Genomic DNA, 16,156 nt, shown 5'->3' with positions numbered 1-16,156 from the left:
GCCTTTGCCGATCCACCAGACAATCACTAGTTGTCCCCACACTTACCCGGCCTGGCATTTATACTCACGAACAATGGTCCCTAACACTTCCGGGTTAAAGCACCTTTTAAGCTTTTAACCCGTACGCTCTATGGTAACCCTTATATTTATTTCCTGCCTTATCTTCTTTCCAGCTTGTTGCAAGCTTCCAAGTTCTCCTTCCTGTTGATTGTAACTTTGACTTATTCTACCTATTGTTTTCTTTCGTTTACTTGAATTGTTTCTCCAGTTATACCCTTGCTAAATGTAAACCGATCCGATATGGTTATTTACTATGAAGGTCGGTATAAAAAACTGTTAAATAAATAAATAAATAAATAAAACCTACCAGGCAAGGCAAACACGAGAGCGGACAGGTTAAGTCGCATTTTCCATCCCCACAAATGGTCACTCAACTCGGAAGTGGCTCTCCGCATATTCAACAGATGGGGGATGCCATCAATCGATCTATTTGCGACGGAATGCAACACACAACTTCCCAGTTTCTGTTCCATACGACCGAGCAAACTCCGAGTTGCTCAGGATGCATTTCTAATTCCATGGTCGACAGGGCTACTATATGCCTTCCCTCCCATACCCCTCATCAACAGGACAATTCAGAAATGCATAGCGGACAGAGCTCAAATGATTCTTATCGCCCTGGCCTGGCCCAGACAGCCATGGTACAGTTACCTCCTTCGCTTATCCAGCGACAAGCCAATCTGTCTTCCAAATCGACGGGATCTTCTGCTTCAGGATCAGGGAACTCTTCTTCATCCGCTGCATTCCTCCCTCCACTTAACAGCGTGGAGATTGACAGGCTGCTACTGACGGAACAAAAGGTATCCCACAGCACCCAACTTATACTCTTGGAGTCACGGAAACCCTCCACTCGGCAGAATTACAGCTATAAGTGGAAAAGATATACTACACTGTGTACGTCCAATCACATATCACCCTTGGATTGCTCACCGGAGCAATTGTTGAACTATCTACATACTCTCTATGAGAAGGGCTTAGCCACGGCTTCTATTCGCGTTCACCTAAGTGCTATTGCGGCCTACCACAGACCGTATAATAATGTCACCATATCAGCACATCCGCTCCTCGCCCGGTTCCTCAAAGGACTACTGCATCTTAGACCTCCAACCACGAAATCAGCAGTTCCGTGGAATATTAATATAGTCTTAGAACAACTGATGCTTTCCCCCATTGAACCAATGGAGTCAGCGCATATAAAATACCTGACATGGAAAGTTGTATTCATAGTCACAGTCACTTCGGCAAGACGAGTCAGTGAACTACAGGCACTGGTACATTACGAACCGTACTTACAATTTTTTCACCAAAAGGTAGTGCTTAGAACACACCCATCGTTTTTACCGAAAGTCATTTCTCACTTTCACATTAATTAAAATATCGAGCTGCCGACTTTTTTTTTTCCAAAACCCCATGCCAACGAATGGGAAACACTGTTGCACACCCTGGACTGTAAGAGGGCGCTAGCGTACTACAGGAATAGAACGACCTCCTCATCACGTCCGTCTCAACTATTTCTTTCCTTTGACCCTAAAGCACCGGGTCTACCAATCACGAAACGAACCATATCAAGCTGGATAGTACAATGCATCCAATTCTGCTACAACAAACAGAACATGCCGCTTGTACAAAAACCCAAAGCACATCAGGTTCGTGCCCTAACAACATCGTGGGCACACCTCAAGAACATACAGCCTATAGACATCTGTAAGGCGGCTACAAGGACTTCCCTACACACTTTCACAGCGCATTACTGCTTAGATCAGCAAGCGTCATCGGATACAAAGTTAGGACAAACAGTCCTACAATCCGCGACAGCTCATGCCAAGTGATTGCCACACTCTGTTATCACGTTCCACAAACAGAACAGGCCAGAACGTGATTGGGAGCTTGTGACTCCCAGGACAGCATGGCTAATTCAGCCTGCTATCAACGGGAAAAAACAAGTTTGCTTACCGTAAACATTGTTTCCGTAGATAGCAGGATGAATTAGCCATGCTGACCCACCCACCTCCCTAGCAATCATGATGCCTACTCAGTCCATCACTGCTTAATCACAGACTGAGGAGAATCTGTACTTCCTGCGCGGGAACAAAAAACTACCTCTGCTTTATCAAGCTCCACCTCCCGGACCTGATTGACAGATCCCAGGACAGCATGGCTAATTCATCCTGCTATCTACGGAAACAACGTTTACAGTAAGCAAACTTGTTTTTTTCCCCTATTTACAAGTTCGCCACTTTATCCAGGGGGAAAATATGGGGCAAGATTTAGTGGCGGGCAAGACCCAAATTGAAAACTGGTGTGAGACAGTTGGGAAACAGACCTGGGCATTTCGTTTTCAGAGGACACATGGGACTCTATTTTTTTTTATGTACAAAAAAGAGCTCTCCTTTCTCTTCCCTAGGAGAGAATAGTTACAAAGTGCTACTCAGGTGGTACCTGACTCCTGCATGCCTTCATAAATGTAATGCTTCTAGTGACCCTAAATGCTGGAAAGGTTGTGGCCAGACAGGAACATTTTACAACATGTGGTGGTCTTGCCCCAGGCTGGAGGCCTATTGACAGTCAATTAATGACATCATACAGCAAGTTAGTGGGCTTGACGTCTCTTTGACTCCAGAAAATGCCCTTTTGAACCTGTCCTTGGATGTTACTCCCTACAGGGGAAAATCATACTTCTCATAATTTTTGCAGCATGATGTGAGTTAGCAAGGGTCTGGAGATCTAGCACATTGCCCACGATATCTAATCTTAGGACCAGACAATTAAAGCTTTGCTCCTTTCACCTTAAGGCTGTCTCCAAGCTGAAGAAACAAGGGTTGTGGCAACCCAAACAAGTGTGGCTAGACCTCCGTACAGAGACTCAGGGAATGCATACAGTACCATCATAAATTGCCATGGTCTCATCTCTTATATAAGAAATTACTATAAAGTCTTGTAATGCATAAACTCATTTATTACATCTCAGCATAGTACGCATGGGCAGGGGGGTGATTAAGGAGGGTTTTATAGATTTATAGAAAGGAATACACGTCGTTTTACTAATGCAGACATATTATAATGTCAGTAACTATATATGTATATGTGTTTTATATCTAATGTTTATCGAGCTGTGTTTAGCCATTGTTTAATAAGCAATAACGACAACAAATATGGTGTTATGTGATAAAATTAAATAAAAAAGTGTACTTTTGGAACTTCATGTAATTAAAAGTACTTATCTTTTCTGTGCAAATATTATAAGTTGCCAACACCCTACTTATAATTCCAACATCCTGTTTTTTTATGACTCCTGCGATGGTCAGTTGAAGTAACAATTTAATTCATTAAAAACTCCTCCCTAGAACTTCACAACCATCTAAGCTGTAAAAATTGGCCGACGGGTAAATTCTTTCGCAAATGGTGTGGTTGAAAGCTAGTATAGTGTAGCAGAGTATTCTTCTCACACGATTTTCTATGTAGGCTAGTAGTCATTTTATCGCCAGCCTCGCCAATCTGTATGTTACAGCTTTTGAGAAACAATACTTGTTTGGTGCCATGGAATTTCGCAATATATCGAGTTGGACTTGTTATATTGATGATACTCTGCTACACTATACTAGCTTTCATCCACACCATTTGCAAAAGAATTTACCCGTCAGCCAATTTTTATGGCTTAGAAGGTTGTATAGTTCTAGGAAGGAGTTTTTTTATACAAGCTGAAACTTTGTATCAAAAGGTTATTAATCCATGGATATATTATTAAATATATCAAGAAAGCACTCAAACGCGCTTCCAACGCCGAACATCAATGGCTATTGTTAGAAAAACCATCGGGTGATCCCCAAGCTCCATTAGTTTGTACGGTACCTTTTTCTGATAAAGCCATGATGATTGGTTCATTGATTATACGACACTGGCCAGTTTTGAAAGCGCATAAAGTATTTGCAGAACAACCCATTATTGCATATAGTCGGGGGAGAAATATTGGCGATTTGCTAGTACATTCATTTTTAAAACCATCAGTGGCCTTTGAAGACACTCGACCATGTGGACACTGGACTTGTCAACATTGTTCTCTATGTAATCAAGCCCTAATCGGAGCATCGAGGACTGACACACGGGGCATTCAACATACAGCTTATGAATACACAGATTGCACATCATCATATGTGGCTTGTTTGATAATTTGCCCTTGCAAATTATATTATGTTGGAAGAACAAAACGGATGATCCGCATTAGACTGACTGAACATCGTAGCTGTATTACTACAGGCAAGATCCAAGCTCCTATGGTCTCCCACTGCATGGAATTTCAACATTCTTTTGATGATCTACGATGGAGAATTTTAGAACAAGTACATGCAAATCCATGAGGAGGTGATCCGAATGGCCTTTTAAATTATAAAGAGCAACAGTAGATTTTCAAACTAAATACGTCTCCGGAAGGATTAAATGCCCCTATTGAGTGGAATTCCCTCATCTAAATTTATGGAGGGAGGAGCTTGGTGACTTAGGTACTGTTGTATGTTGTTCTGAGAGAATTTAAAGCCAGTCCGGGGATTGCCGGAAATACACCAACAAAAAACGCTGAATTGCCATTATGCATGAGAGCAACTAATAGTAAGTATAGCTGGGTGCACTGCTAATATAATGATCGACTTGGGACTTTAGTCCAGAGGTTGAGTAAAGTTTTTAAACAACGTGAACGTTGTGTTTTTGTTTGACGCAGTTAAAAAGCCCTTGAAAAAGGAGAGCAGTCCGAAACACGGTCCTGTGTCGGGTATCGGAGATCGTTAATGAATTAAATTGTTACTTCAACTGACCATGGCAGGACTCATAAAAAAATAGGATGTTGGAATTATAAGCAGGATGTTGGCAACTTTGAATATTTGCACAGAAAAGATAAGTACTTTTATTTAATCACATGAAGTTCCAAAAGTACACATTTTTATTGAATTTTTGCAAAGAAAAGTACTTGAAAAATTTTGAATTTTAATGTCCAATGATTAAGCATAAGGCCAAGTCTTGAAGTGTTAAGCTAAACGATGAAGCCTGTTATGATGGTCATTCTTTCAAAGTCTTAATCCTTGAATGAGCGAGGTTTATGCGTCATATATTACATCAAAATATGAGGATTGGAGTTGGTATTGTATAATAGTGTTTGTGAACACCAATAGTCCATATATATAGGTTCACCTACTAATATTTATAGATTGATTCAATACCTTGAGAATGTCATGAACTGGTACGGCAGCAGGCTCAACCGGTGTATTCAGAATCGTGAGTAGACAAAAGAGTTCTATACGTGGGTCTTTTTCCTTACATATATGAATACCCAGTACTGCTCCAAATTTTTCAGTAAATTTGGAATAGGTGAGATCTTCCAGAGGAGAAGAGTGTGCTGGGAGATCTGGCAAAGGATCTGATGGTATTCCAGTGGATTCTTCATCTGATCCCAGGGTTTCAGGATCACTCAACCAGGACTCCAAAGACGAAAATGCGGAAATAGGAAATTCCTCTGGTTGAGGCTTCAGAGGAGCGACCTGATCCAACCAACTAGACTCCGCTGCAATTGAGTGTGTCAATGAAGAGCTCCTCATTTGGGGTTATGAGAATGAAAGCAATCCCAGAGGTGAGTTTGGGACTCTCATCCTTGGACCTGCTGAAACAAGAGTTGAAAAGAGAGGATGGAGTGTGCTATCTATCTCTTTTATGAGAAAAATAAAGAAATGCCTCACGAGTCCCACAATTTGATCATAAAACTGTAGTGTCCTCTGGCCTGGAGTAGGTGGAGAAACATCTTCCAAGACTAGCACAGATTATTGCATTTTGATAAGTGGTTTGTTCGAGGACAGTGAAACTATTGAACAGACAGGATTTACTTGTTTCTAAGCGAAAACTTTCTGCGATCAACCTAGGAGGCATTAGCATTCTAATTATTGGATGAAGTAAGGGTAACCTTGAGTGGGCAATCCTGCTGAATCCCAGGAAGGATAGGTGGAACTCTTGAGCATTCTAGAGGATCATGAGCTCTTTTTGATATGTTGCTCTGTATGTAAACTCAAGGATGGTGCTGAAGTGAAATATGCATCGAGTGCATCATGGCTTGTCTCAGGTGCACTGGTGCATCGTGTTCAGAAAGCATCATTGCGTTATGATGCATTATAGCGGTGCACATCATGTGCACTGGTAGAGCTTGTGTGCGTGCATCATGGATCGGTGTGTAGTGCGTCAGTGCACTGTCCATTGGGTGCGTCAGTGCATCGATGCACCATGCTTCATGGGTTTATGCTTGCATCGGTGATGCCAAAGAGGAATGTGCTGATGGTACTGGGGCATCTCATTTGGAACGTTTAGGTTTCTGTGACACAGGTGGGACCGGCTCTAGGGAATGATGCCATTTCTGCTTCAGTGCTGCATGGCCAGCTGAACTCGGCCCCAAGGACTCAGCCTGAATAGATGGGGAATTTTTAAGAAACTGTGACTCAGTCTTTTTTTCAAGGAGGCAGACGAGACTGCACTGCTGAAAGAAAATCTACTGTGACTCGAAAGATTTACACAGTTCTTCCATGCGCAAGATCCAGGAACACTGTGAGTGCAGGACATCTGCAAGCTTCATACCTTTTTTGGTCGTGGACCAGTCCCAGGCAGCAATAGCAAAGTTCATGTCTGTAGTGAAGGACATAACTTTTCCACTCAAGCAGTTCTTGAACTCACTCACCATGACAGCTTTTTTCTTCTGCCCCAACATTTTCTTTTTGGGAGGGGGGAAAAGAAAATATTCTGTTTTCTTCTTTTTTTTTTGGCAGCACTTAAAAGTGCTTTTCTGGGGCTGCAGAAGCAGCAAGACAAGGCACAAAAAAGATTTCTGAACAAAACAGTAAGCTTTAAGTGTCAAAAATAAAGGATAGACTAAATACACACCCATGATTAAAATGACTAAGGAGGCTCACGAGGCAACATCTGCATGGGATCTCCTGCACATGCTCAAGACTGTTTGGTGCCACCAGATGACATCACTCACATGTAATGGCTAATTTAGTCTGCTTATCAATGGGAAAAAGCCTGCTTTTCATGTACAAAGCATGTTTTCTGCATATAAAAACCTGATTATAGGTTCCAGCACCAGAACTCCAGCTTCCACACATAGACTAACATTCGCCCTGCAAATTTTACCCCATCTCAAGTACAGGATTCTCTTCAAAGTCCTTACTATCATTCATAAAGCAATTCACAACATCTCTCCCATCAACTTAAAGTCACAACTTCGACCGCACACATCCTCCAGACCCATCAGAAACGCATACAAAGGCACACTGTATGCCCCACCTGCAAAAACTTCACTTAGGAAGCGAGCTCTATCTGCTGCAGGACCCCACCAATGGAATGCTCTCCCCCCAGACCTACGACTTGAACCTAACCATCCGGTGATTAAAAAAAAGCTAAAAACCTGGCTCTTCAGCCAAGCTTTCCCAGACACATAAGCAAATTCCAATTGGATATCCTCACCGTATTTGTGTGCTCCATTATTCAGTATCCCTCCCTACTAAATTTGATTTCCTAGTCAAGCAGTAGCTCGAACTTTCCATCAGTAGTCCTCAATTCAGAACCTACTTAATCCAGTTATTCTCTCTAATGCCATCCATATTTTATGTCATATTTTCGCTCCTATCTTTTGCTCCCCTCCCTACTACATCGTTCAATTGTTTACGTAAAACCGCTGCATTCTTCTGTATAATGTGATTTAATTATTTTAATCGTTTTTAATGTATTCTATTTAAAGCCCCTTGGCATGTATGTATATCTCGGAGAGATTTATTTACTGTTTAATTGTTTTTATGGAGTTGACCTGTTTAATTTGTTTTATGTAAAGCCTATGGCGTCTACTTAGGCCTTTGGAGTTTTTCTGTTCCATGTAAACCGGATTGATTTGTATTTCTTACAAGAATTTCGGTATATAAAAATTCAAAATAAAATAAATCTCAAACTACGAATTAAGTTTCCAGTGCTAAGAAAACAGGAGGAAACCAGTGCACCTCTCTGTATTTGGGGATGGTAATGGCTAATGCAAACTTACATGCATACTATTGTGCACAAAAGGCGAATGCAATATTTGTGTGTAGAAAATAGGCACTCAATGTTGAATGCCCGTTTTCCTAATGCGCATCCACCCACCTCTCCTGGGCACGCAATGCAATACTTAAATGAGGGGTTGCGCTAAAAAGAAAGCACTAGGGAAAATTGTGCATCCCTAGCAGCTCCTCGGCATCAGGCGTACAGAAGAGGTGGCTGTCAGTGCAGATTGCTAAAACAGACACTGAATACAAGTGTCTGTTTTCTCCCGCTACCAGCATAATATACACGCACCAAATACACGGTCTGAACCATGTATCTTGTGCATTTTATTTGTGCATTTTATTTTTTTTTTAACCAGAATCTACTTTCTGTGGTTCCACCTACTTAGTATCACGATGATACTTATAGGAGGAATCACAGAAAGCAGGATTTTTTGTTTTTTTATCAACGAGCCCTTGAATAAGGCATACTTTTATGCTAGCCCTGGACTGGCAAAAAATTAGCTGCATTGTAATGGGTGCATTGGCTGCGTGGGAAATTTTCTGCATTGTGGGTTTTAGTTAATAGCCTCATCTACATGGAATTTACATGTGATAAGCGCTATTAGCTACTCAGTGGTTTGGACGCATGTTTTAGACTGGCGAATCCACATATTGCATCAGGGGTTATGGACTCACGGCTAAAAGCATGTTAAGTCGCGTGCTAGCCACAGCCCACGGTATTGCATTGACCCTAAAATTCCTTGCTGCATCAGCAGTAAAGTTAGTGCACAACTGCAAATTAAACTGGGGCAAGTGCACCTTATTACTGGCAGAAAGGTGCAATAAAGTGGCTTCGGGAGGGGGCTGGATGGAACGGACCCCCCTCCCCCGAGGGCGACTAGATTGCACCCCTCCCCCAGCAGTTCAGAAAAAAGGGAATGCTTTATCTTCATTACCTGGCCTTCCCCTGCACCATAGTGCCAAAAATGACTCTATAACGGAGCAGCTTAGAAGAAACACCGCCGACCACAGTGGGCTGCAGATTAAACCCCCAGGACGCGCACAACTAAAGAACCAGTACTGGGACAGTCACTCCATCACTGGCCTCGCTTAGTCCCTGGTCACCCTCGTTTCCTGACACTTCACTGTTTGCCAATCCCTTGAACCTGCTCCCTTCTCCAGCCACACAGGGAACACCCCAACCGCTCTTCCCCAGCACAATAGGGACCCCGCCCCCCTCTCCTGTCCGCCCCAGCACCATAGGGACCCCACCGTCACCCTCTCTTCTCCTCCTCCTCCTCAGCAGCAGCACAGGGGACCTCCGCACGCCCGGGGCGGGGGAAGTTCATAGGGAACGTCGGTCATTGGCCCCGTAGCGGCCTTTCTGCCCCACGCCTCGGCCTTGGACTCAGACTGAAGCCGCCCCTGGGTGCCGCGCACCCTCTGAGGAAGAAGGACAGATAGCGAAGGCCCAGGCCTATGGGTGCCGCGCTCTCACCCGAATTTTGCGACTTATCTCGGTCCCGATCTCCATGGCGATGGTGGCGGCAGGAGGAAGTGGCGCGAGCCAAGCCTAGAGCCGGACGATGCAACGGAGAGGGAACCCCGACCCCGCCACCACCGGTCGCTGCAGCCCACAGCGCCACCTGCCGGGCGCCAGCACCAGCGTCACCTCCATCAAAAAAGCTACCCGCCTGGCGGCAGGGCCACCTGTTTCGACCACAGAGTGCAGGTGGTGCTGCACCGACCCCAGAGTGTAGGCCACAACAGCCTCCCCCCCCCCCCCAATCCGGACACCGGGGCCATCTGGACCAAACCCAGGGTGCAGGCTACAACAGCATCCCTCCAAGGACACCAGGGCCACTTGTACTGACCCCAGAGTGCAGGCCAAACTGCCCCCCAGACACCAGGGCCACTTGCACCGACCCCAGAGTGTAGCTCACAAAACCAACTCCCAGGCATTAGGGCTACCTGCACTGACCCCAGAGTGCAGGCCACCAGGGCTACCTGCACTGAACCAAGAATGCAGCTCACAAAACCACCCCCGGGCACTAGAGCAATCTGCACCTACCCCAGAGAGCAGCCCCTAAAACTACCCCCCTGGGCACCAGCACCACCTGCACTGACCCTATGGTGCACCTGATAGCACCATTCACCTGGCATTATCACCACCTGCTCTGACCCCAGAGTGCAGCCCACAAAACTACTCCCTTGGCACCAGGGCCATCTGCACCAACCGCAAAGTGCACCTGATAGCGCCACCCGCTTGGCACCAGGGCCACCTGCACCAACTCCAAGTGTAGCCCACAAAACAAACCCCTATGCACCTTGGCCACTTGAATCAACCCCAGATTGCAATCCACAAACCCCCTATTCCCGGCACCATGGCCACCTACACCGACCTCACAGTGCACCTGATAGCGCCACCCCCAGGCACCAGGGCCACCTGCACCGACTCCAGAGTGCAGCCCAGAAAACCACCCACCTGGCACTAGGGTCACCTACTCTGATGTCAGAGTGCAATTCACAGTGCCACCTGCCTGGTACCAGAGCCATCAGCATTGACTTTGGAGTGCAGCCCACAAAACTACCACCCCCAGGACACCAGGGCCACTCACATCGACCTCAAAGTGCACCTCTCAGCTCCATCCACTGGGGGCCTGAGCCACCTGCACCAGTCCAAGAATGCACCTCAAAGCACCACACGCTTATCACAAGAGCCACCTGAACCAATCCCAGGTTTCACCTCACTGCGCCACCCGCCTAGCACCAAGGCTTACCTGCACCAACCCTAGAGTGCACCTCACAGTGCCCCCACTGAGCACCTGGCCACCTGCATCAATTCCGGAGTACAGCTCATAGCAGGGGTGGCTCAAAGTAATCTGCTGCCTGAGGTGAGGAATGAGATGGTGCTCCTCCCCACCCCAAGGCACGGCACAAATCAAGTCATCGAGAGGGCCGGGGGGGTGGAGTCAGGCCCTTTCAGTGATTCCAGAAGGGGGAATTCAGGGTTCAGAGTTCCTAGAAGAGTGTGAGATAGAGTCAGTGATAATATTGCTAGGAAGCTGGCAACCCTGCTAAACCCCCAAGAACCCTACTGCCTGCCTCCCTTATTTGCCCCATATCCACTAGTAAATACAACAGCTCAAAAAACTTTCTTTTTTATTAAACACAGCTCCTCAAATAATTACACCTCAAAGGCCGGAAACGCTGCGGGGAAACGCTGTCATCATGGGAACTGTGTCTTTTAAAGTCCAATATTTTTGTGAACATTTTTTCAATTGCTAAGTAGCAAGCACAAGTTAATATTGTTTTCATTGATATGATCGTTCCTATAATTAAAGAAAAAAGACTAAGTTATTTAAATTTTAATTGCAATTTACATGAAAACAGACATTCAAAGTCTTCTGAGGTAAAAATATCACAACAATATGTATATTATTTTTACATGCAATACTGTGATGCCAATCAGAAAACCCTACAAAAAAAGACACTTGAAACCCATATGGTATTAAGCCTAGTGTAAAAGGCATTCAGTGTGGGCTTGGCCCTCAGAAAGCTATGAGTTTACTGAATTACAATATTAATAAACCTACTACTGAAAACTAGCATTAAATGCCAGTAACGATCCTACCTATGAAAAGGCAACAGTGAAAACTCTACACCATGCCCTAAAACACCTATACACCTTGTATTAGGAAAGCAGACCAAGCCAGCCCTATACAGAAACTACATGCCAGCAGAACAGCTCACCTTAGATACACATGCAGAACACAGATGGACCCTTATCAAATACAGAATAAAGAGCCATAAAGTATAAACAGGAATATACAGGCAAAAACAAAACTGGAAACCACAAGAAGCCAGACCCTGTATGCAGCACAACAATGAAAAAACAAAAACACCATAGTTCCTAACAAAACAATAACAAAATCAAGACTTATAACGCACTTATCATAACAGCAAAACTGTAATAATAGTAAGAATAAATATTTCAAAACAGCTGTCAAACAGATCATTCAATAATTAAACTGAGAAAATGTTTTAAAAGTTCTTAAAAAAATACAATATTTCAAAACAATAGACACATCAAATAACATCCAACAATTAAAACTAATAAGAATAAAATAATTCCCTGCTCTCCATACCTGGGATCTTTTGATTTCCAGTCACCCTAAGATTGTCATGGATTGTGGGAGAGGGGCTGCACAAATTTTACCCTCTCTCTCACACACACACTTACATACTCGCTCTCTCATGCCTGGATCCATGTTGTCACACACACTCCCTCTCTGTCATTTATACAAACACACACCTACTCTTTCACATGCACACAGGTTTTCACACACACCCACCCACATTCACACGCACACATATACACACACACATATAGGCTCTCTCACACACCCACATATACATGCATACAGATTCTCTCTTTCATGTACATGCAGTCTCTCACACACACATACACTTACTCATGTATACATGCTCTCTCTGACAAACATCCTGTCCACATTCTCCACATCACTCACAAACACATACAGGTTCTTACTTTCTCACACACATTCTCACAGGGCCTTTCTTTAGCTGCAGCAGGATGGAGTCTGCCATGGCTCTATCGGGCCTCTTTCTTTGGCAAGGTGAGGATAGCTGCCACAGGAATGTTTTGGGGGGAGGGCACTTTTTGCCACTCTCAACTTTTTGCTGCTTGAGGCAGCCTCCTCACCTTTCCTAATGATAGAACCAGCCCCGTCTCTCACAACACACACACACACATGCTGTCTCACACACATCCTCACATTTGCTCTCGCACAAATACACAGGCTCACATACCCAGGCTCTCGCTCTCTCTTACATACACATTCTCACAGGGCCTCACTCTTTGGCAAGGTGAGGCAGCTGCCAAAACCTTGCTACCTGAGATGGCTGCCTCGCCTTGCCTAAAGATAGAACCGCCCCTGTCTCTCACAACACGCACATTCACAAGTTCTCCCACATACTCTCATTTGCTCTCACACACACACACACATACACACACAGGCTCACTTTTTTAAAATGTATATTCTGCCTCTTCACACTTCAAAGTGAATTATTCACTGGCTCTTACTCTCTCTTACATATACATTTTTTACCAGGGCCTCTCTTTGGCCATGGTAGGATGGGGTCTGCCGCAGCCCTGCCAGGCCTCGTTATTCAGGCTATGGCGGGAGGGCTCTGCCATGGCACTTTTTTGCCACCCCCATAATGTTGCGGCCTCAGGCGGCTGCCTCTCTTTACCCAATGATAGAACCACCCCAGCTGATAGTGAGAAAGCCAATGTCACAACAAGGACAACAATTTGAAACAAACAAGGACTTCATGTTTGTTTCAAATTGTTTGACCATCCTAATCTGGACAAGTGCAAAGTGATGCATGTAGTGAAAAACAATCCTAACTCTAGGTGCATAGTGCTGGGTTCCACATAGTGCTGGGTTCCCAGGAAAAGGACCTTGGAGTCGCTGTGGACAATGCATTGAAATCTTCAGCCCCCTCCTCCTACCTACAAGAATAAAAAGGTGGCATAAAGGGGGAGATGGTTGTTCCTGCAGGATCTGGGGTACTTCTGGAGTGTGCATCACTGCTTCAGGTTTTCACATTCTGTCGGACCCTCTTTCCTTCCTCCATGACCTAGTTTAAGAGGAGAATATACTGGGCACTCTTAGCAGCTCCTTGACCTTCTGTCAGCTTATTTCCCGCTGTTTCGTGCCCATCAGCTTGTGATCCCCGGAGCCTGGACATTCCACGGAATCCTCCTACCAAGCCCGGGCTGCTTGGACGCATTCCCTGCTGGCTCTTAGCAAGAGCGAGGAGGGCTTGGTTTCCTCTTTCACCAGTCGTTTGGTTCCTGATGAGCTAAAATTAGATGCCTTGCTCTTCTGGGCATTTATCGAGACAGCGTGTGAGTCTGGAGCGGGTCTGTCCTTGAGGGGGGGGGGGTGGCACAAACCAGCTCAGGACGAGGGGAATGTGGCCTGACCTGCCTCTGTCTCTCTAGCAGGATCAACGGCATCACTGCCCGAGTAGCAGCTCTGCACAATTCTAATTTTAATTTGCCTTTCAGAAGACGTTCCCGTCTAGCTAGGCCTGGCGTAATAATGCTTTTAGCTATTAGAATTGTCTTAGCACCTTCCATGTACGCAGGACCGTGCCAGTCACGTCACATGGTCTGTACCCCGAAAAGACTCTGATCTGAACAGAAGTACCGGGAGATTAAGGGTATTGGTCAAGGTCACATCTGATCTGAAGGAAGAAGGACTTGAACTGTTTTATAATCGCTATGATCTGTTTTTTCTTTTAATGTGTAGAGTACCTGGGATGTGCTCTTGTTTAAAACTGACGTTTCCTGCTTCATTCCGAACACCAGTTCAAACAAAAGTAAAACAGATTTCACCGGTTTTCATTTTGTTTAATTTTCAAATGAAGCAGAAGCACACACCCCCCCCCCCCCCCAAACATTTAAGCCATCTGTTGCTCCTGCCCCGCTGGGTGGGTCCTGAGGCTGGCGCCATTTTGTTGTGTGGAGGCTGCTCCATGTCCCCCTTACAAAGCTTCCTCTACACCACAAAATGGAGTCCGCCTCACGGCCTACCCAGCAAGGCAGGAGCGACAGGGGCCCAGTCCTTCCCCTTAGACTCACGGATGGGGTAAGTGGTTGGGGGAGGGGGAGGGGGTCCAGAGAAGTCCAGGGGGTGGGGGAGAATGGCTCTGGGGAGGGGAGGGAGGGGCTTTGGTGCTGGCAGCAGCAGAGGGGGAAGGGGGTGGGGCAGATGACACGTTTTTTTCTTTTTTATTGTTTTGTCATTTCTTTTTTTTCATATGTTGTTTGTTTTGTTTACTTAAAATGCAACAAAGAAAAAGGAAAATAACAGAAGAGAAAGGTGTTCAGCGCACACCTGTAAATTGCGCTGCACGCCTGGGTCCTGATTCATCCAGGCCTTTTCCCGTAGACACAGGGAGGGCCATTTCCAAAAGGATTCCTGCAGGTGAAGTAGTGCATTATCTACAGGAATGGCCCTTTAGAAACTTGCACAATGATTACACGTGCAAAATTACACGCCTATGCACTGGATGGGCATCCTTGTACAGCTATAGGGGAGGGGCATACCAGAGGGTGGGATCTAGGCAGGGTTGGGACATAGGTGCTTGCTATCAGATTTTAAAAAGTAGGGATTTATTTATTTATTTATTTATTTAGCACTTTTTTATACCGGCATTCGTAGGACACATCATGTCGGTTTACAAGTAACTGATAAGGAAAGGAAATTACAATGAACAGGGGAGGGGGTTAACTGGAAGATATGCAAATTTTCTCTGCAAAACTGTGGGCCACCCAACAGCGAGTTCAATAGTGTGCACTAGCTTTGCAGGGACAATTCTCCAAGCGGATTTATGCATTGCGTCTGCTGTGGAAACTGCTGTGACCTTTGCGCCTGAATGCTGGCTGACATGCGCAATGCTATAAAATTACCCCCAGAATGGGAGAAAATCCTTAGTGCTGCAGAGAATCCATATAAAGCAGAACAAATACTTTTAAAGCAAAAATGCTAATTCAGATATATATAATTATATTGGCAGTTCGGATTGGTATTTTATTCTTTGAGGAAATATTGTTTAAATGTTTTGACAGCTCCTACTGCTACACATGTAGACTAGGTAAGGAAAGTGAATAGTCTGACCTGGGTTAGAAAGTTGTTAATGGCACAGAAATTAGGCTGCTGAGAAACATTTGTAGTGGACAGATAAACCTATTGTACCCATATCCCACCTTCCTATCCCTCACGCACCCACCCACCCCTTTTCCTGTTTTTCTTATATAGATTATTTTGTGGGCAGAGACCTGATTTCTTACAGTTTTACCTAATTTAAAGTGGCCCTTCTCCTCAGTGAAATCCTACCTACCTTTGAGACTTTAAATCTTAACCCTGGTTCTCCCCAGTTATTGGTCTAATCTGTCTGTCTATGCACCATAGGGAAAGGGGTTCTCTCTTATGTATGTCTGTACAGCACTGCAGAAATCT

The 16,156-nt window shown here is 44.9% G+C and overlaps 1 protein-coding gene across 2 annotated transcripts in view; it reads right to left on the bottom strand.

Annotated features, from left to right (window-relative positions):
* The window catches only part of ZC3H14 (zinc finger CCCH-type containing 14), a 206,103-nt gene extending 196,396 nt beyond the window's left edge, over positions 1-9,707 (bottom strand). For both annotated transcript variants that reach the window (XM_029597753.1, XM_029597754.1), the window contains exon 1: positions 9,598-9,707. In XM_029597753.1, the coding sequence (XP_029453613.1) occupies positions 9,598-9,633 (36 nt within the window). In that variant the 5' untranslated portion in view covers positions 9,634-9,707. The remainder of the gene's footprint in view (positions 1-9,597) is intronic.
* Between the last annotated feature and the right edge of the window lie 6,449 nt (positions 9,708-16,156).

Source organism: Rhinatrema bivittatum, chromosome 4, assembly GCF_901001135.1.
Source record: "Rhinatrema bivittatum chromosome 4, aRhiBiv1.1, whole genome shotgun sequence".
In the NCBI taxonomy this organism is placed as follows: domain Eukaryota; kingdom Metazoa; phylum Chordata; class Amphibia; order Gymnophiona; family Rhinatrematidae; genus Rhinatrema; species Rhinatrema bivittatum.
Note: the sequence above shows the minus strand (reverse complement) of the source record. Positions and strands in the feature narration are given on the sequence as shown.